Source organism: Camarhynchus parvulus, chromosome 12 (genome assembly GCF_901933205.1).
Source record: "Camarhynchus parvulus chromosome 12, STF_HiC, whole genome shotgun sequence".
Classification (NCBI taxonomy): domain Eukaryota; kingdom Metazoa; phylum Chordata; class Aves; order Passeriformes; family Thraupidae; genus Camarhynchus; species Camarhynchus parvulus.
The window spans coordinates 1,820,371-1,842,595 of record NC_044582.1 but is presented as its reverse complement, the minus strand read 5'-3'; the positions used below and the strand labels follow the sequence as shown (position 1 = coordinate 1,842,595).

Below are 22,225 nucleotides of genomic sequence, written 5' to 3'. Positions count from 1 at the left end.
TATAAACAGGAAAGTTACAAATGGAATGAAAGGCTGAAGTGACTTTTTTTTCGGTGAAAGAACAACCACACCTCATTAGGACAAAGAGGCAGTAACATATTCCCATGTCCCAGCTTCCCGTGCAACAATCCCCGGTTATTTTAGTGGATTACAGCTGTAAGAGCAGAAGAAATCATTTCCACACAACTGGTGGGGACTTCAAAAGCAGCTAACAAGGCTGAAATCAATCTCTCTTCTCTTAAAAGTTTCACATAGCAAAGCTCTGTAACAACTGCCCCAAGTAGTCTCTTAACAATGGTGAGGAGTTCACAACGAGCTGCTCAGGCCTATGATTCATTCGTGGCTCTCTGCCAGAAAAATAAATACATTCAAGACCAGTGGCCCCAAGGGGAAAGGTAGGCCACTCTTAAAAAGCACAAGATGAATGATTTACAGAGCAGAATCCAGTTTTCAGCCCATATGCATGAGGAGGAAGGACTTTTTTACATCTCCCAAAGATTTAGTGCACGGACTTGGATACTGGCAGTGCATCAACAGATGGAGGGAACTGGGAACTATCGAACTGGGATTTGCAAAACTCACTCCAAAGAGCAAGAAATGACTTCTTATATTGCTGTGCACAGAGTTCATAAAGCCAAACCGAGCCTTGCAGTGAGTATCCAGCAACACAAGACAAACCGAGCCGGCTCATGTTACAGGAAGTGCAGTAAAGTCCCACCTGTGCAGGGACAGAGGGATCCTCTGGCACAGTGACAAACAGCTCAGGGCTGGGCAGGGCCCGACTCCACACAGCATCTGCTGCCCATAAAAAGAGTTAATTAGCTGCTAAACAGCCAGCAGTGCTTCACTTTTTCCCCTTCTCCCCACAAGAACATTATTTCTGGGGTAAATGCTCAGGCAGCAAGGTGCAGGATGGAGCCTGGGCTTTCACTGTGGGAGTGAGGCCAGCTCATCCCACACCAGCCTGGTGTGTCACTGCCCTCTCATGCTCTGAGCCCCCATTTCAGCAGCCTTCAGAAACACCAAACCCCACTCTCTAAGTGTGGCTTTAGCATTCAGAACATTTTCTTTAATGGTATTGCTAAGGGTTTTTAAAAGAAAGCTGCTTTGAAATGCTAGCAACTGCATTTCAGCATTAAAAAATTCCAGATTTACCTGAAAGTAACTCAAATCCCCTAGTTCCACTTTTTATAATATAAACTTTTCAAACTGGGGACTTTGGCCTCTTACTAATAGGGCCAGAGAATGCCAGGGCCATACAAACACTTTTTTCCCCCATAAAAAGGCTGTGCCATCAGCAAAGGGACATTTGAGGGGATTTGTTTCACACATTCCATCCCCAATGGATAATGCAAAGTGTGAGGAACCTGCCTCTGACCTTAGAAAGTTTCCCAGTTATTTATTTCCTATTTTACAGTAACTATTTCCTGAGTCTGGATTAAAATTTCAAACTCAAATATTAAAAAAGAATCAATATTTAAAAGTTTCCCTGTGATTAAAGCAAGTCTGTATGAGCCCTATTCCATGCAACAATGTATTTTTTATTGTCTTTCTTAAATTTATGCTCTGAACTTCTCCCTGGAAACAATCAGCAGACAACTTCACTGCAATAATGTATTTTTTAAAGGGAGATTCCTAAATCACATGTGCTTGAGAGATGGCCCTGATGATCACATAATACACAAGGAAAAAACCCAAACATGCTGATCAGGAAAGATACATTTTATTTCCTTTTTTTTTTTTTTACCATTAAATTATTTTTATCATTGACAGTCTCACAAGGAAAATGAAACCTTACCTGAGTTTATTTCTATTAAGGAAAATCTCCCAAATCAGCAAACCCACCTGAGTCAGTGTGAAAAATATTTGATTTATAAAAGATCCTCCCAGTTTATTGCACCAGACATGGCCATTCTTCCATGGCACGATTAATGCAACCAAGTAATGTAAAATTCCAGTTCTCTTTGGTTTAGCTCATTTAAAGGGAGCTCAAGTTTCATCTTTGTGGGCAGTATTTTAAGGAAAAAAATGATAATCAAAGAATTAACCAACCTGTGCTTTTGTTCATAATATTCCAAATTTTCAAGTGTTTTGATGAAATTTGCCAACAACAAATACTGCCTAAGTCTGCCCAAAGAGATCCATGGAATTCTGATTTTTCCTTCCAACTCTGGCCCTTGTGACAATGCCCATGAATTGGGCACTTTCCATCTCAGCCACACAAGAGGAGCACACAAATTTATTATTATTAAATATCCTTATTTATTAATATTATTAAATATCCTTATTAAAGGATGTGACACCTGCCAAGCTGCTCTTTTCCCTCTCCCACACTGGGGCAGTTTTTGGGATTCAAGATGCCACAGGGAGCATCCTCAGAGGAATTCCAAGGATGAAGCTGTCAGGGCAGGAATGTCAGAAATCTCTACTGAAATCTCAATGGATTCTCCAGTTCTGGAAATCCCTGAAAGAACTAAAATTGGGATATTGATCATTTTGAGATTCTGAGGATATTTTGGGTAAAGCTACCACCACATAGAAAATTAGTCACTTTGTGTTTTAATCCATCTGTACAATCAATCTTTTTTTACTTAGGATTCTTCAAAATACACAGGAAAATTCATTTCAGTATTTACAGAGTATAATTCCTTTGCCCTATTGCCAACAAACCTCCCATTAAAAAAGTTTCTATTTCATTAAGAAAATTGGGCATGTAAATCATCAGAACAGACTTAAATACACTGTAATCTTCTCAAGTATGCAAAGTCACATCTGCAAAACATTTAGAGAAAAAGTACCATTTATTTACCCATACACAGTATGTACAGACTCAGGATGGCTTCTTTAACTCTCCCTTTGCCATCTTGTATAATTTCTTCAAACTGTAGATCACAGATTTCTTTGCCCCTAAAAAAAAAGAAGAAAAAAGAGAAAAAAAATTCAACATTTAGCAGAAGGTGCTTAGTGCATTAAATGAAGGATTTCCCTGGGGGAATGACAGCCTAATCCAGCAAGCAGACATGCAAATAACCTTCCTGTCACAGGCAGAGCACAGTAAATAATGCCACCAAAAATACTTTTAATGCTATCAAAGCAGAGCAAATAGAGCAAAATTCTGGTAAATACCATGCCATGGCATACAATAAAGGCAGACATCTCAATTTGCAGAGCAGCAGCAGTTGTTGCCCCCAAGCATTTATGAGTCTTAGATATGATGGGACTAAGGATGACTCCCACAAATGTGTAAAATGTATCCTTGGAGTTAAACAATTTCTGAAGTTCTCTTACAGACCTAGAGTAAAAACCCACAGCCTTTTGCTGGATTTAGTCACAGAGTATTTATAATTTTTACAACAAATCACTGTTAGTCTTGGCATTTCAGGGGGGTTCTGAGATCCCAGCCAGCGCAGCTACCTGCTTTTCTTTTTTTGTTTAAAAAAAATCACCCCAAATCAAACAAATACACCCAAAACAACACACAGAGTGACTGCTCAGATTACAGCACAGTCTAATCACACCCTTACAAATTCAGAACTGAAAAGGCAACTTTTTAGTGCTGCACAAAAAGCTCTAATTTGGACACATGCACAGACTAAAGGTGTAGTAAATTATATTTACTACAATCTTTCCTATGTTTATTTAATTGAACACCTGACAAGACTGACTAAAAATACACAAGGAATTTAGCCAAAAGTCACATAACATCACAGCCCAGAACACAAGGAAAGATTTGCAACAAACAAGGAACCACAACCCAAGTTTAGCCATGTACTGCACTGGATTTCTTTAATTTTTGGGGGAACGAGGGGGGGGGCATACTAATACCTGATTTGGAAAGACCTCAAGAAAAAGGAAAGTGAGAGAAAGAAATCAATTAAAGATATAATATTTTAAGTGATAGATGCATTCAAATTCAAGTTGCAAGAAGACAAATGAGTTGGCAGCAGAAGGAAAAGTGCACACTCATTGCTGAAGGAATGTGGCACAGTAAGAAGCCTCTGATAAGAAATAGACTGCAGAGAATCAGCTCTGCACTTCTCATGTCTCCAACTGCAATTTAAATCAACTCAACTTCACCTTGGGTAGGAAAACATCCATCCCTGTGTTTTGAACTGACAAACCCATGTGCATCCCATATGTAAGCTCCAACTTTTCCATATTTACCAGGTTTTTGCAAAAGCAAGCACACTAATGAAGTCATGACAGGCTTTTCTTTGCAGCATCTCAAATAACAAATAAATAACCACGTAAATCCTCAAGTGCCTGACAAATCTGCATGGAGATTGCACACAGAGCAACAATTCCTGCAGCAGCACAAAGCCAGCCTGAGCTCTGGCACAGCACAAATGTTCAAAAAAGTTAAAACTGTGTAAGTGCGGCTCTGGAAATGCCCAAGCTGCAGGATGCAGCCCCTCTGAGGGAGGAACTGCTGCTCTGCCACTCCTGTGAATTCCAGCTGCTTCTGAAAGTGCAGTGCAGTGCAGCAGATCCACTGCAGCACAGCTGCTGCAGGACTGCAGGGAAGGGTGCAGGCACTGCAGCCTGCAGGGAGATTGCTGTTCTCAGCTGCAGGGAAGGGTGCAGGCACTGCAGAGACACTGCTGCAGTACTGCAGGGAATGATGCAGGTGCTGCATCCTGCAGGGACACTGCTGCAGGACTGCAGGAATGGTGCAGGCACTGCAGGGAATGGCGCAGGCACTGCAGGCTGCAGGGAGATTGCTGCTCTCAGCTGCAGGGAAGGGTGCAGGCACTGCAGGGCATTGCTGCTCTCAGCTGCAGGGACACTGCTGATGTCAGCCTGCAGGGAGACTGCTGCTCCAGCCTGCAGGGACATCACTGCTCTCAGCTGCAGGCAGACAGACCCCTGCTCTCATCCTGCAGGGACACTGCTGCTCTCAGCTGCAGGGACATCACTGCTGCTCTCAGCTGCAGGCAGACAGATCCCTGCTCTCAGCCAGCCCACCTGCTCAGCAGCACATCCCTCCCATCCCTCTGAGCTCCACCCAGGGCACGGAAGGAGCTGCTGGCCCCGCTGCCCAGCACAGGTTTGTCCATCCAGCTCAGCTGCTCCCCAAAGCAGCCCTCGGGCTGATGAATCACAGCTGCAGGAAAAGTTAATGGCTGTAATTACGGTTCTCTCAGAATCTGAAGCACTTGGACCACATGAAAATGTCTTTTACTTCAGCTCTGAAGCTGTGACTCGGTGGTTCCACCTCCCCTTCAGATTTTTCCACTGCAGGACACAGAACAAAGCCCTGATGCACATGGGACCGAGCCCACAGCGTTTGTGTAAACACAAGCCGTGTCTGGTTTCACTTAAGGATCCACGCTGAGCTCTTTGCAAGTGTTGGTGCTGGAAGACAGGGTTTGCCTGGGAGTCCCCAAAGTGGCCTGCTAGGATTGCCTTTGCATGGATGTACAGCTGTCATGTGGAGCAAATCATTATATATTTGTAGTGTGGCATGCACAGATATATGCATATTTACAGATATTTACACTGAAGGCAGCACATCTCTTCCTGCCTACGAGTCATACCACAACACTTAAAGTGATGGGACACAGAGGGATGACAGTGTGGCTTGATAATACAGAAGGAAAGAAAAAGGAAAGATTTGGATTTTTTTTTGCCTTTCACCCAAGACAGGGATCAGGGTAGTTTTCTGACTCTTATGACCTAAAAATTTCTGTTTGGGGAGAAAATTATCACAGAAAATTCCTATAGGTCTATGTAAGGATTCAAACTAGAATTCAAACTAGAGTTCCAAGTAGCTCTTGGAGTTGTCTGCATGGATCCCTCCTACAGGACACATATATTCTGTGAATCAAGACTTTATCTGCTCAGACAACTGATGAAGAGAGCAGCTATCACAAAACCTGAATATTTGATATGTAAACCTGCTCCTTAAAAAAAAATCCTTGAAAACAAATGCTATTCAGAATATTTGTCCTAATTTAAAAGTATCTTGAACAAACAAAATCTGCTCCTTTAAAAAAAAAAAACTCTGTGAATCTTTGAAAATAAATGCTATTCAGAACATTTGTCCTAATTTAAAAGTATCTTGGACAAATGCTTCAATTGATGATTTATGCTGTAAGAGTGTATTTATAGAAAAAAAATTCAAAGCTTGCAGCATTCCTTGAGTAAAATATATGCCATGTGGAGCAAATCATTGTATATTTGTAGTGTGACATGCACAGATATATGCATATTTACAGATATTTACACTGAAGCCAGCAGTTATCTGCTCAGGCAGCTGATGAAGAGAGCAGTTATCACAAAACCCGAATATTTGATATGTAAACCTGCTCCTTAAAAAAAAATCCTTGAAAACAAATGCTATTCAGAACATTTGTGCTAACTTAAAAGTATCTTGAACAAAAGAAACCTGCTCCTTCAAAAAAAATCTATGAATCCTTGAAAACAAATGCTCTTCAGAACATTTGTACTAACCTAAAAGTATCTTGGACAAATGCTTCAATTGATGATTTATGCTGTAAGACTGTATTTATAGAAAAAAAAATTCAAAGCTTGCAGCATTCCTTGAGTAAAATATAAAGAAGAAAGAAGCTAAAGAAGTATCAACATCTCCTTCAGAGGAGCTAAATATAAGAGTTGCAGAGTGAGTTCCCAAAGCCCAGGCAGGCTCTGGCTATGTGGGAAAACAAATCAAAGCCTGGTGCCATCTCTAATGGGAAACAGAGAGGCAACCTCACCACAGCCTCAGAGAAATACACAGGCACATTTTCAAAAACTAAATAGGGCATTTAACAACAAACAAAAACACAGAGCTGGGGCTCCACTTGAAAACCACATTGGCAGAGAAAGATGAGAAAAGTTCTCTTAAATGGGTTGAAATTCCTTCTTGTGCTCCTTGCCAGTAATGTTCATACCCAGCATGGCATCTGAGCACAGCTATTGCTAATTTACCACAGGATTTAGAAATGCTGGACATTGCACTGCCATGCTGTGGCCCAGAGCAGGCATCTCACCTTTGCTGGTGTTGTTAAGATAAAATAATCAGCTAAAGAAACCAGATTGTGTCCCTTAGAACACTTCAAAAAGAGTCATGGCCAGTGAATGAAAACATTCTTTTGCAAGCTTTACAAAGTATTTGTACAGTTATTAGGAACAGCAATAAAAAGTCAAAGCTCAATGGAGCCACAGATTTCATTATTCTCTTTCATAATTCTTTTATTTTAAGCTACTATTTCTGACATAAGCACTGCAGAAGGTCAGAGTCTTATATTTTTCCTAAAGTCTCTACTAGAAAGTGTGAAAAGAGGTCTTAGGGGACCAGAATATTACACAAGATTTGGAAAAAGAATAAAGAAAGAAATGCAGCATCCTTAGGGACTGAATTTAAAGCTCCACACTTTCCTGTAAAACACATTCCTTGCCTGACTCGAGCAAATATTTCCATGCAGGAGCCACATTCCTGTTTTCTCTGTGTAAATTCTGTCTCCTATGAACATGGAGAGCCCCAAGAGCTGGCCCAGCCAGGAATGCTGCCCCAGTGATGCATTTGAAATTAAGAAACCATGACTGGGAGAAAATCTTCATTAGAAGATACTGACAGATTTAATATAAACTCAGTCATAAGTGTTTGGAGGCAAATATTAAAAAAAGAATTAAAATTGCAAAAGGTTTTTGCTAATTAACTCTAAAGCCATGGACACCATCCCTCCTCAATTCCAGGGCAGATCACACAAACATCACACCTCAAAAATATTGAGGTGACATCCTTGAGCAGTGAAATTTCACTCCTGAATTCTGTCACTCATGGTTTTGACCAAATTCTGACAGACCAGTCTAAATACATTAAAAAAAAAAACCAAAAAAACTAAATCATGCAAAAAGTAAGAAAAATCCACTCCCCAGGCATTCTTGCTCAAGTTTGGCTTTGCTGGAGGCAAAGGCCCAAAATTGCTTTGCTCTACCTAAACCAAATCCCAAAAATATGTTTTCACCACAAAAACCACTAGTAGAAAATAGTTTTTACATACAACTCCACATAACTGATTAGAAGGAAACTACACTTTGTTTGAAAGAGAAAAAAGCCACTACACACAAAGCAAAAAGCAGTTAAGACCAAAGGAAATAGAGACATTTCCCAAAGAACTGATTCCAGGTGCACGAAGCAGAATGATAAAAAATGATAATGAAATTATTATAAAAATGATAATAAAATGATGCTAAAATGATAAAAAAATGAAGATAAAAACGCCAAGTGTTATTCAAAGATCCATGAGGACCCCCCAAAGTGTCAGTGACTGACTGCATGACACACAAGGGGAGCTAAAGAGCCTCAGAGGTGATTTATAACCCCACAGTTTAACCATTTCTACTCCTGCACTTACCCAGCTCTGGGACACCTTGAATTCAAGGGAATAACTTGAATTCAACAGCAATAACACTGGTTTTAACCCCTCCCTTCCAATTCTTTTGCTCCACAAAATCTCCTCTGCACAGCTCCAGAACAGAGAAAATGAAAGCTGATGTTGTTGTTTGGTGTGTTTATGTAAGAGTCACAGAGACTCCAGTCCCTTTCAGTATTTTATAATTTTGCAAGAAAGCCTCTGCTTTAAATGCTGCTTTTATATTCCAGGGACTTTTAGTGAAACACACAAAAAATTTATTCTTTCAACTCCTGTAAGAAGACAGTCTTGGGGCCCTGTCGTTTTTGCTGTGTGAAATCAGCAGGCCCACATTGACAGAAACCCCACACATTCTTACCAGCTGTCAGGATGGTTTTAGCACTCTGCACTACACTGGAGGATCTCACAATTGCTGAAATGCCTGCAGAGGGAAAAGCACACAGATGTTACCCATCCAGCACTTGTGTGGGGATTCTTTTCCCCTCCACCATGCACAAGTTAAATATTGTTCCATTTATACAATCAAGCCAGCCTGAAAGTAAAACATACACTGAGAAAATTTGGGTTTGCTCTGCTTTTTCATACTAATTAAAAGTGTTCCCTAAACTATTTTATTTTATGTGTAACATACAGAAAAAATCCCAAATCAGTATTAAAACAGACAACAAGCAGTAGGAATTGATCAAACCCATTTATTTAGTGTTCTCATTAGCTCTCTGCTAAGATGATTAACCACGAAGGATTCAGAGTTGTTTCATCTAAGTGCTGGTAAATTAACATTCTAGAGCAGAACAAATGATCCTCCCTGTTTACTTCAACATGAAATTGGGATTTGGCACTTCTCTGATCAAGCAGAGATACCTCTATGGTGCAGCTCTTCCCTGGCTTTCCTAAATTACAGCTGCTGGAGATAAGGCTTGTTTACCACTTTGCACTGTGGCACATTCAGTTGTCATTGTCCAGGGGTTCTTAACAGAACAGTGTAAAAAAATCTTAATTTTTTTTCAGAACTATGAAGTTATATTTGTTCAAACTCATATAAAAGCATACTGATAGGTACAAAACTACTCACATGACTAAATACTTGAAAGAAATGCAGAGCTGCAGCAGCCTCAGAGCTAATCTTCCAAACTGACACATTCTGCATTGACCATAGGATGTAATTTCAAATATTATTAAATCCTGCTTCCATACTGAAGAACAAAGCTTAGCACAATCCATGTGTAAGTAAGGATACAATATTCCACTGTAAAATCATTTGAGGGGTAGGAATAGGGAAGAGAAAGGAATTGTGTTGATGCAGCAGAGTATCTTGGGACAACACAATCCAACTTGAGTAATCAGCTCTGTCTTGTAGGATTCCCAAATGGCTTGGCCTGGCCTTTACCCAGACTGATAAATTAGGAAAATGCTTTGGTCACAAAAGTGAAAGAATATCTTGATGTGTTCTCCTAAGAGTTTAAAGTGCAGGGCTGAGAAGATGTGTCCAGTCTGCTACAGAAATACAAGCACAGCACCATCAGAGCTCTGTGTGCAGCTCAAACACTGCTCCTGCTCCCAGACCCAGTTTTCAGCCCTTTCTGCTCCAGCCCAGCCCAAGAAAAGCTGAACAGCTCCATGTCCAGGTGCAGCTCATCCCAGGCTGTCCATGGAGAACTGCAGCACCCAGGAGCTTTACTTGCCCCACAGAAATCAGGCTGAGAGCTCCCTCAACTCCCTGGTTAGTGTCCAGTGGCTCCCAGGTTTCTTGGGAATTTTTGCTGTGCTCAGGGAGCTTGCAGAATTTACAACCTGGAACAGAAAATGTGCCAGGTTCTTCAAATGCACAAAGGACCCCAAGTACTAAACTTTTTCATTTTCCTGCAGTGTAGCAGAGCACTGGTGTCTGTAGCATCAGCTTTAACTTGCTCATATGACATAATGGTGCCTCAGAGCAGTTGTGCTGATGAGAAGCACCTCAGCCTTTTCCCTCCAGCTGGAGCTCTCTGCCAGGGCTCACATGTCTGGGCTAACCACCATGACTGCCAAGGGAAATGTCAGCAAGTCAGAAAATTACCTCAGCCTTGCAATCTCTGACTGGGAGGATAGAAAGCTCAGTATTTTGATGAAGTTTTGCCTGAAAATGGAAGCACCAGAGTTAGGTGATCTAAGCAGGCCACACTATTATCCCTTAAATTCTGCCTCTTTCAGGATCCAAACCAAAACACATCTTTCTGTATGTATCAATGCTATTGATAATATTTTAGATAACCTGTCTGCAATCATATCCAAACTCAGGCTTTCAGGAATGTATTTCATGATTATCTCCTGGATTTTTTTCACCCTTCTCTTTAACTCGCCCTTCTCTTTAACCCACCTGAAACAGGAGAACATATACAATAGACCTGTGTATCTATCATGTCTTAAAGGAGATTACAGACACCTACCTTGATGCACCAGATATCCACAGTCAGGGTCATGGGCAACTTGCAGTAAAATTTCTTCCACGTCTCTGTTCTTTCCAGGAGGGTTTACCAGAGCAGTTATCTTTTGTTGCAGAGTCTTTGGCAAAGCCATAAGTTGTGTAAACTGACCTTCTGGACTTTTATCAATCTGAATGTAATAAAAGTAAGACATTAAAAACATTCAGTTCTCTTTTTTTTTTTTAAGAAGTTAGAAAATTGACCTCTGATAAATCTCACAGAACCTGATGCATTTCACTAGAAAAGGTCCTTGATAATGGTAATAAAAACTTCCCAAGAACAGGGAAATGCAGCATCTCAGCTTTCAACTTGAAGAATGAGTCAGTGCAAGGGTTTTTATTCAAAGGAAGACACACATGATCTTGCTGTGTCTGCAAGTAAATGTTCATTGAAACTGTATCATTTCTGTTGTATCCAATTTCCTCTGGAAACATAAGTACAGGACAATAAAAAAAAGCTCCCCAGAGACCCCTCAGCTGAGTTTCTTCTGCCTGAACATAATCAAACTGCAGACACACACACACTTCAAGTTTAGCTAGAAAACCATTTTCTCTGCTTTAAACTCCAAACCACATCTGGTTTGTATAATTTGAAGAAAACATTCATCCCACATTTTGCAATCTAAAACAGAAATCCAAGGAGCCTTTTTTGAATACAATGATACCAACGTGCAGGCCTGGACAGATTTCTCCAAAATGCAATGCACGATGGGGCAGAGCTCTCCAAAAGAGGAGGAAAATCTGAAGAGCTCCATTACTCCCACACAAGGTTTTAGCCACTTCATGGAGACATCAGACAGGAGTCTGATTGCCCTCTCCACTCCCTTTTGCCAGTGTGGAGAAAATGATCTCCAGATGAGTCAGCCACAACTGCAGAGGCAGCGAGAGGGAGCAGCTCTGAGCTCTGTGTGGGAGGAATCTGTGCCTCAACCAGAGCTCAGGGCTGGGCTCTGCCTCCCCTGCTGCTGAGGGACCCCTGAGGAAGGAATTCTCTCTGTAGCTCTGCATCTCCTGGAGAAGGGGTTCCATTCTGTTAACTGCACCCCCAGCAGCACTCAGCCACCCCAGGCTGGGCAGGAACTGCCAGTAAGCACAGGAAGGTGTGAGCAATAAAGTATTAAACACTTGCTTGATTAAATGCCCTCATTTTGCTGTTGATTTGAAGCAGTCTTGATGACTGTTATGGGATTGTGGAGAGATTTATTATCCAGCAATAAATTTGCAGTATGCTACCAGGATTTGTTTACAGGATTTTTTTCTTGAAAGAAGCATTACTAATTCTTTCCCAAATTCATTTAAATATTGCTTCCACCAAACTGTTCACAAGCAATAAGAAAACATGGAGACAGCTGCAGGATAATACAGGTTTGCCTGTATTTTACCCCAAAGCATTGCAGTGAAATTGTTTACTGCACTCAAAACTGCAATTAAATGAATTTCTAACAAAGACACATCCTAAAAGGTGGCATTTGGGACAGAATTACCAAGGCTTGAGGATAAAGAGAAGCCCACATCCATGAGACAAGTGGTGCTATTTGTGACTTCACCATGAAGTTTATATCCCACTTGAATATTACAAAAGGGAAAATTGCTACTGACTGTGGCATCTCTCCCCTAACTGCAATGTTACACCACAAAAATGGAATTCAAGACATTGATCGCTTTGGATTTCCCAAAAAAGTGACGGAAAGATGGTTTTGTATGGGTATTAATGCAAGAATTTCAGTTGGATTTAGTAAGGTGATCTTCATAGCTGGAACTTGAGGAGGTTTTTTGTGAGATGCAGTTTTTGATTGCAGAGAGTTGCACCTCTGAGTTACAGCCTCATCCCTCTAACACAAACCATCTGTTGATTCCTCACTTCCTAGCCTGTCATTTCCATGTGGAATCCATTAGAACACACGTTTTACTGCTCTGGTTCCCTTGCTGGGGTCTATTCTGTGCTCGTACTCAGAGAAAATGAGCAGTAGCTCCTCCATATGAAAAACCTGGTATTTAAGGCAAGTCTGCTGGCTGCAGAATTAACCAAACAACAGAAACACAACAAACAGCAAGCACAGAGCCTACAACTGCTCTCCTGGTGCATGGCATAATCCCTGCCTTCTGTCAGTGCTGAAGCACTTGTTTGAAAGCTGTTTAAAGGAGAACACTTGCCTCGAGCCTTCCCAGCTGGTGCTTGTACACCACTTGAGGGCAGCCTTGGAGTATGGTACTGTACAGCTTCTGGAAATGGGCAATGTTGGGCTTCACTATGTTCTGCACTTTGAATCTGTCTTCTCCTATTATCATTCTGAAATCACCTAGGCAGGAAAAGAGAGAGTTAAGCCATTAGGAAAACCCCAAAAACATGAAGGAGAGTATAGTAGAAATCAACATAGTACAGAGCTGTCATCTAAATCTCTACTCTCCAATATTATGTATGCCAATATAATACACAATAATCATCTTCTAAGAGTCAAAAAAAACTATTCAAGCATAGAAAAATGTCCTTGAAGGCACATTTTGTTATGTAGCCTCTGATACAATGTCATCAGCCTACTTGTCCACATCTTCACATGGAAACAAAATAATTCCAGCTGCCAAGTAACATTACAGTCTTTGCAAACATAACCTCAGTCTCAACAATTACTAACAAATTGCCCAGTCCTCATACTCTGTTTCCACAAGCAAATGAGTTTAAATTTTCCAATTTGAGAGGTAATAATTTGCATTGTTTCTGCACTCTAAGGGCAGTACCTGGAGTTCAGCTAACAGCAGTCACTGTAAGATCACTGGATCACTTTTTCTCTTAGCCATGTATTGTGTCAGTAGTTCCAAAAAGCAATTCCTTTTAACACCACTGTTACATTACTGGCCTTTACACTTGCTTTTCAGATACATGACTGAGAAGTTTCAAAGAGAACAAATGAAAAGCCAGTCAGTCTGTATGAAAGCATTCCACTACCTCTGTTAGGTACCAGCCTGGCTGCTTGCTGGGTTTCCAGCCAGGAGTTGGATGCTCAGTGTAGCTTGTATCAACAACCAGAATTCTGAATCAATTCTTTTTCCCACTTCCCACATTCAGGAGATAAATGTTGTTGAAAGGTGCCAACTTGCTAGCCTTCCTTAGTTTATTTCAGTTTATGCCGAGCCACAAAACAAACACTTCGCATATAAATGGTACTGACTCAGTGCTCTCAAAAAATGCAGGAGAAAATAAAAGATAAACATTTTCTAAATTAAAGCATTAGCAACTCTTCTCAGCAGTCTCCTAGGAGACTGACTAGAGTAACACATAAAATCAATTTTGTCTACTAGTACAGCCTCTGAAAGACTTAACGAAATGGCAGCAAAATAAATATCCACAAGCAGCCTTTTCCTTGTACACTCCCAGCTGGGAGCTGTGCTGCTTCAGCTTTGCTCACACAGCACAGCCAGTCTCAGCATTTTACTGATTTTTGTTTAATTGTACTGTTCCAAAGAGTAAATAAAAAGCATCTTGGTCAGTGGTGCCCAGCAAGAATCCAGAGCCAGTGCTGGGCAGGTTTCAGGTGGGCAGATGAGCAATCCCACTGTCAGCACCCTCCCTCCTGGTGCTTTAGAACAGGCAACACTTCAGGAGAGAACTGCTATGGAGAAGCAAGCTGCAATCTGAACTGCCCTGGGAAGTGTTACATAAAACAGTGACACTCCTCAGTACAGCCAAGCTGTAGCTTAGACCCCCCTGTGCTCCCTTTAAAAGCCAAAACTGCATTTCTGTATGAGCCAAGGAAGTGCTGTGTAAAGCACAACTCCAACCAAGCTCCTTCATAGTAATTCCAGTAAGGATGTCAACATTTAAAAAGCACTGCTGAGTTAAACTGTAACAATTACATCTTGTATTGAAAGACCATTTCCAGCAGTTTTTTCAATATTTTTCCTTACCAATTTCCTAAAAAAAAGAAACTCAACAAATACCAACCAGGAGCGTTAAATGTAAATCAAAGAATCATAATCAGGATCTTTTAAGTTAACTAAGTAAGAGCCTTAAACACGGCACACTCAAAAAGAGATGACAAGCTATGAGTCACACTATCAGATGACTCAACACTGCACTGAGCGCAAAGAAAAAATTTTTTCCCAAGGTTTTGAAACATTCCACCAAAACACAATCCATGCAAACAGGAGAGAACCCCCATTATTTCATCATATCCAATCACTCACACTGAGCAGCTCATAAACCAAGCAGGTACAGGCAGCGTTGCTGAGGCAGCTGCACCTATTTCCTGTGAATAAACCCAATTACTGGAGCTGTTACATAACCACATTCAGGGAGAATTCTTGGTGCATGCAACACTGCAGGCCCAAAGCAAGAAGGGGGATGACTGATCACACATGAGACTCCAACTGCAGCTCTTCTCAGCCACCTGAGACCCCCACACTCACCAGAGTAGGAAAGCCCAGCAATCTGCAGGTAAAGGTCCTCTTCAGAGAAGCTCTCTGGCAGCATAAGGAAGGATGCTATCACTGCACTCTTCAGGTTGCTGACAAGAGCAGCTTGCAGCCTGCTGTTCTCATTCTGGGCCAGGATTTTCACCTGGAAAAGCAGAGCCATTTGGAAGCAAGATCTCAGCAAAGTGCTACTGGAGCTGGAGCTAGAAATGTTATTTATTTTTCATGCCAGGTTCAGTAAGAAATTAATTTAAGAGTAGACCTTACTAGCATGGTACAACAAGTACTAGAGTGTCCCCACCATGTGAGAGAAAAGAATGTGATTTTAAGAATTAACACTCTGCTAGAAAAAGCTGTTTTCACACACTGGCTTGGAAGTGCTATATGCACCAGACATGAACTAATCTCTGAAGAGCTAGTCACCTTTTCATACTTGTGAATTTAAGATTAATCAGAACAGGAAATATGAATGCATCAACAGATGTGTGATTGTGCAGTAAGAAAAAAGACTATACTAAAAGAGAACAGAACACCAGACAGAATTAAGTTTTCTTATTCATCTTCATGCCTTTTTATTTTTTTAATAGAGGACTCCCCTATCAAATGCTTCAAGCAGTTTCTCAGCCAGGGGCTGTCCTAGAGGAAGCAGGGTTTTATTTTTGCACTTTGCATGAGCAGAATGTGAACTCGAGGGGATCTTCACTTACCCATGAGGAGCAGATCACTTGAATGCCTCTACCTGCCACTAGAAGTTATTATTTTTAGGAAACATTGAAACTGTTCAAGACCAACTAGAGAATCCAATCACCTAGGGTATGGAAATACACTGGAATAAAAAGCAGGTCTTTGGTAAGAACTGAAGACAGAAACACTGGCAGATGAAGGGAAGCTGGTTTGGGAGATGGATAACTGTGCACTTCCAGAAACACCTCCCCTAGGAATCTCTGCTTGCTGGGAGTTTGTCTTTTTCAAGTGTTCTGGTTAAGCAATCCTGTCTTGCTTATAAAAGGCAGCTTTTTAATATTTGTCTATTCTACCCCACCTTTGTGAACGAAGGTAGTACTGTTGATTTTTCTCAAATCTCATCAAGCAATTCGCTTAGATGTACATTCCTAACTCGTTGCTACAGGGAAATCTAAGGGAAGGCAGAATAGAAAAATCTGTGGTGGCACCCCAAGCAGTCACACAGGTGACTGCAATACCTTAGGATTGCCATGGAAACATCAGCAAGTTATGGTCATGTTAAGGACACCACAGTTAGAGCCTTTTAAAACATAAAACTCAGCAGAGATGCTATTCCTCCTCAGGGAAGACACCAGCCTTGCCTTAGAGAAGCAAAAGGAATAACCTTCTCCTTTTCTAAAAATCCCCCCTAATACAAAGCAGGATTTTTTTGGAAAGAAAATAAAACAGTAGGCTTCAAAATGTGAATGCCTGAAACACTGATAGCATTTATGAACACACTTTCAATGGTTTAGAGAGCTGCAAATCTCCTAGGAAGTCAGAGTGCAATGGTTATCCCCCAGGTAAAACATAAATGTTGATTCTTGGGGTAAATCTGACAGAGCACCACAGTGAAGGAAGGCTTTTTCACAGTACAGAGAATTTATATTCACTGTACCATGCCACAAATCAAAGCAGCAGCAAAGGCAGTTCCACTGAAAACAGCTATTCACTATTCACTGTTGAAGTGCCATCCAGAATTCTCCCTTCAGTTATCTTTCTCAATGGATTAAGTTTCATCCTTTACAAAGATAACAGCTGCTCTAACCTGGATCATGCTGTAACACATCTCTGGAGATAAAGCCAGCACTCTGAGACAATCTATTCAAACTTTCACTCCAAGTTTTTTAGCTTAAGCATAATTAACTTCTCTTCCAAGACCTGAAGAGAGTTCTCCTCCAATTCCCCCTTCCCCTTGTAACAATTTTTCCCTTAGCACTGCTGCCACCTGCTGAAAGCACAACGAGGCAGGCACAAGGGGGAAAGCAAAGATTATTTTTTATGGTCCAAATATGGAGGAGAAAAACCAACCTGCAGAACCCATGGTTCATTCAATTATGAACCAGACAGTAACTGTACAGCAAAGCTGCTTTCATCTTAAAGATTTCCATTCTTTAGCTGTGTTAAATTTTGGCCACCCCTATAATCTGTTATAAAAGGCAAATAATATGTTTAACATTAAAGGGACTTGGCATTAATAGAGTCATTCAAGATTTACTACAGGCAGAAGACTGTTATTAATATACTCCCCTTTAGGGGTTCTTTTTCCACAGAACATCATTAGGAACTCCATTTCACCTCCTCTCTGAGAGATTATCCCTCTGGGGCAACATCCCTATATCAGGGCAGATTATTTGAGCACAGATCCCTGACAGATAAAGTTCAAACCCCAAGTGATTCTTTTCCAGCCCTGTAATTTCCTACATTTCCAGAGAGAAAACAGCAGTTACCGGCTTCTGCAGGCGCCCAGCCACATAGAGAGTTTTCCAGTGAAACAAATCCTCAATCAGGGCATCAGTGCTAATTACTCCATATTTTATCATCTGCAAAAAACAAAGCAAAATAGAGGCTTTTGAAAAAACTTATACCTGCACTGTTTTCCCTACATGGAACTTACTACTTGCTATAACTGTCCTTAATCCTAAGGCACACAGACCTCCAATAAAAAACTGGAAAACATTTTTATGTTTTAATTAACACACAAGGTAAAAGAAAAATCTCCCTCCTATTGACATTCCAACTTCTTCAGAGAGAAAATGGAATGCATGAAACTAAGATCCTTTCTAGAATCAAAGCTGCAATAAAGTCAGCAGCCAAATATTACAAAAACTGGAATAATCCAGATTAGCCTTTATGATATCAAAAATATCGTTAAAAATTTATATTTATTAAAAATATTTTAAAATACTCAAGCAATAGTTTGTCAGAGTCTTATATCCTGTTATTGGGAGGTGGAGTGTGTTTTAAGGAGTTTTTTCTTTTGCTCTTTTTCTTTAAGAAAAAAAAATTGTGATTTTGCAGCTTATTTTATGTAACTGGACTTTCCACAGTTTGTTACCAACCTGCTGTAGCTGAATTTCCAAAGATTATCCCCACAGCAAGGCAGGCAGCTCCAGAATTTCTGGATACCAAAGGACCACAGGCTGTGATATGACTGAGTCATTAGAACATAAGAGCAGGGCATGAAGAGCCAGGAACACAATGTCATGGCAAACACCACTGGTCCTTCAAATGAAATCCCAAATCCCTTTTTACATCAAAATAAGGTTTAAACCCCAAAATCTCATAGAGTGACAAGAACAGCCAGACTGACAGTGTTTCCCTCACTCCTTCTTACCAACCACACAGGTGCAGGAACACGACTGCTGGACAAGAACCACTCACCAGAATTACTGATTACACCCAAGCCTCACAGGTCAGGATATGAAGCACTAAATAACACAAATGTCAATTCCAACTCGCTGTTGTAACTTGCATTTTATATCCAACAGCCCACTTTGCTGTTACTACATGGTCAACTGCTGAAATGAAGCACTACCAAAAGTGGCAGACAGAAAGCAATAAGGAATATAAATCCAGTGCCTGAAATGCTTTACCTCTAAGTTCCAAACACTGCTCACACTTCTAAGGTGCAAGACAGGCTGCTCCGTTTGCTTTTTAATTAAAATGCTGTTAGTGAAGCAGTTTGAGACATAAATATTGAAGATACCACGAGTTAATCTACAGTTACAATCTGCAATATTTGCTTCCTGAAATCTGCTTTAAGCTAATCATTTTAATACTTCACAGACATAAATATTTGACTTCATTCACTCAGACTGCTTGTACTTACCCTGCCATTGCATGGCACTAAGGTGTTGTAGTAAATTCCTGCTCCATATCCCTGTATGGTACTTATCTTTTTGGGCCCAAAAAATTTAAGGAAGGAATAATGACTCCTGTTCTTTGACAAGTTTGTCATATGCCAGGTCACAACATCATCAACAGCAAACACGAAGTCCAGCATATTTGTCTGAGGATGACAAGAGAAGTGGTGGGGTTTAAATGTCAAGAAGAACCTATGTTATCATGATAATTTAAGATATGCACAGTATCAAATGTCCAGCTAAATATTTTTCAGGAGTAAAAAAATAAAAATAAAACCCAAACCACAAGCATTAATGTCAGATACATTTCAAAAGTTCCAGTGAAGTTGTATGTTTATTGTCAAGTATATCAGACAGTCCAAAATTTTCCTGTCCTGGCCAATACCAAATTTCAACCCTTCAGAACAGGGGAGCAGGTGTGAGATGTTCACCACCCTAACCACAGCTCAGTGGAACAGTCCACAGTGCTAACGAACAGCACTTTTTGGCCATGAATGGGGGAATGTGGGCAGATAAAGGCACCACCCGAGAGCTGGCAGCAAGGAACTGCATTTCTAGGATATTCCTTTGTAGTGTATTCCTTTGCTTTTCTCAACAAAACCCAAAAAATAAAAATTCTTTCCAAGCTGTTGGCCCTCAGAAGATGAGGAAGCTCCTCAGACTGCCATTTCAGTGCGGCAATAGATTTGAAATTCCCCTCATACGGTGCACAGCAGTTGGACGAGATGCAGTAACTCTAAAAGCAGAGATAAACAACCTGGCACACAAATTCGATACATACCGGGCTGAGAGGGACCCCGAGCCCCCACAATGCCAGCCCCACTGCCGGGACCGCCCTGGGCTCGGCCCGGACACCCACCCCTCGCCATTCCCTGGCGTTTGGGATCGCTGCCCCTCGCCGTTCACAGCCGCAGGGCCGGAGCGGCTCCGGGGCGCGGAACGCCGCGGGGCCCGAGCGCTCACCTCGCCGTGCTCGGCCGAGGCCCCCGCCTGCCGGAACACCCCGGAGCCGTAGGCGAAGGCCAGGCTGAGCTCCTGCGGGAAGTGCGCCAGCACCCGGCGGAACTTCACGGCCGAGCTGGACAGCACGGGCAGCGCCATGGCCCCGGCCCCGGCCCCGGCCCCGGGCCCGCCCGGCCTGGCCCGGCCCGGCGCTCCCGCCCACCGGCGGTGGGAGGAGAGGCCGCGGCGGGGAGCGGCCGCGCCGCGCTGCGCCCCCTGCAGCCCGGCCTGGGCATGGCCGCAACGCAGGGGCTGGGCCGGTCGGGGGAAGCTCGCGGGGACTCGCTCCGCGTCCCGTTCGTGCTCAGCGTCCCCTCGGTGCTCAGCGTCCCCTCGGTGCTCCACTCATGTTACCCTCAATGCTCAGTGTCCCCTCATTGCCCTCTCACTGTCCCCTCAGCGTCCCCTCAGTGCCCAGTATCCCCTCGGCGCTCCACTCAGCATACCCTCAGTGCTTCCCTCAGGGTCTTCTTTGTGCTCCACTCAGTGTCCCCTCATTGCCCCCTCATTGTCCCCTCAGTGCTCCTCTCAGTGTCCCCTCAGTGCTCCACTCAGGCTCCCCTCAGCGCTGGCCTCAGGGTCCCCTCATGGTCCCTTCAGGCTTCCCTGATGGTCTCCTCAGTGCTCCTCACAGAGTACCCCCAGGGTCCCCTCACTGTCCCCTCATGGACTCTTTAGGCTTCCCTCATGGTCCCCTCAGGGTCCATTCAGGTTTCCCTGAGGGTCCTCGCAGTGTTCCTCATGGGGTACCCCCTGCATCCCCTCAGGGTCCCTCACTGTCTCTTCATGGCTCCTTCAGGCTTCTCTGAAGATCCTCTCACTGTCCCCTCAGGGTCCCCTCACTATCCATTTATGGTTCCTTCAGCTTCTCTGATAGTCCTTTCACTGTCCCCTCAGGGTCCCCTCACTGTCCCCTCATGGGCCCCTCAGTGCTCCCCACAGGGTACCCCGAATGTCCCCTCATTTTCCCCTCACAGTCCCTTCAGGCTTCTTTGAAGGTCCCCTCACTGTCCCTTCATGGCCTCTTCAGGCTTCCCTGAAGGTTCCCTCACTGTCCCCTCACAGTCCCTTCAGGCTTCCCTGAATGTCCCCTCACTGTCCCCTCAGGGTTCCCCTGAGCTGTGCTGTCCCACCAAAACAAGCACAGTGAGGTGATGCTCACCATGTGCGCCTAGCATTTAGTCTTCCCCCCACCGCTGCTTCATCTTAATTTTTTTAGGTCATCACAATTCTGCACCCGTTCTTCGATTGTTTTTCCTCCTCTTTCTTTTTATTTTATTATTTTTTTTAAATTCATATTTCATTCTCTTCCGAGGCTTTCCTCAGGACTTGTTGCCGGCGTTCCAGTTCTTCACACATCCCCCGGGGAACACAAACACAAACCCACAGCATTTAATCATCGTGGCTGTGCTCAGGGCTGTCTCACGCTCTCCTCGTGCTGAGCCTGCCTTGGTTTGAACGTTCAAGTCCTACACAATAAATCTGTCTGGGCTCTGTGTGAGTGCTAAATGTATAAATGGGCCTCATGAAATTGCAGCGTGTCTTGTTCCCTCATGATTTTACACTTCCCTGCATCTGGTACCCAAAAATCACATTTTATCTTCCTGTGGTTTATGGATTTCAAAATTCTCTACCTGAGGTCTGAGGGAAGGCTGGCAGTCAGAGATAAATTTATGCTCTCACTAAATTCCAAACACAGTAAGATTTGTAGACATCATTGGGCTCATAGTATCTGATGAAAACAAATATGAAATGTTCTGTAACTTTGTTACACCCAAGAAAGTTTGATATCCACAGCTAAGTCACCATCTGTACAATTATTATTCTGAAGACAGATAAACATATGATAAATGTGGGAATTTTGGGAGAGAGTGCCTGAAGGAAGACAACAATCCTGTACTAGCAAACCATGTAAAACTTTAATGATGTGAGGCAGGTTCCACCATAAAACTGCACCAGAGCTCTACTTTTCTGAGTTTTCTACATCAAATGATGCAGCCAGAGAGACCCTTCTGAATATTCACTTTCAGAGGAGAAATAGCATGCTAGGAGGAATGTATTTATATTAGAAATAACCACATTATAGCTAATGAATTTTTATTATT

At 42.3% G+C, this 22,225-nt stretch overlaps 1 protein-coding gene across 2 annotated transcripts; it reads right to left on the bottom strand.

Moving 5' to 3' along the window:
* Positions 1 to 1,716: 1,716 nt before the first annotated feature.
* Positions 1,717 to 20,267, bottom strand: TAMM41 (TAM41 mitochondrial translocator assembly and maintenance homolog). Of its 2 annotated transcripts, XM_030957020.1 has the most exons (9): positions 20,082 to 20,267; positions 19,085 to 19,264; positions 17,703 to 17,795; positions 15,244 to 15,394; positions 12,994 to 13,139; positions 10,805 to 10,970; positions 8,737 to 8,799; positions 2,816 to 2,907; positions 1,719 to 2,473 (listed from the first exon to the last, which is right to left on the bottom strand). In XM_030957020.1, the coding sequence occupies exons 1-8, from the start codon at positions 20,217 to 20,219 to the stop codon at positions 2,831 to 2,833; spliced, it is 1,014 nt and encodes a 337-aa protein (XP_030812880.1). In that variant the 5' UTR covers positions 20,220 to 20,267; the 3' UTR covers positions 1,719 to 2,473; positions 2,816 to 2,830. The 2 variants fall into 2 exon arrangements, with proteins under 2 accessions (XP_030812879.1, XP_030812880.1); XM_030957019.1 differs by having other exon boundaries at positions 1,717 to 2,907.
* Positions 20,268 to 22,225: the final 1,958 nt, after the last annotated feature.

Coding starts and splice junctions, on each gene's coding strand:
- TAMM41 (XM_030957019.1), bottom strand. CDS start 20,219: ATGGCGCTGCCCGTGCTGTCCAGCTCGGCCGTGAAGTTCCGCCGGGTG. Junction 13,140..15,243: donor TGCTGGGCTTTCCTACTCTG/GTGAGTGTGGGG, acceptor TTTCCTGCCTAG/GTGATTTCAGAATGATAATA. Junction 8,800..10,804: donor TGGATATCTGGTGCATCAAG/GTAGGTGTCTGT, acceptor TTCCCTCTGCAG/GCATTTCAGCAATTGTGAGA.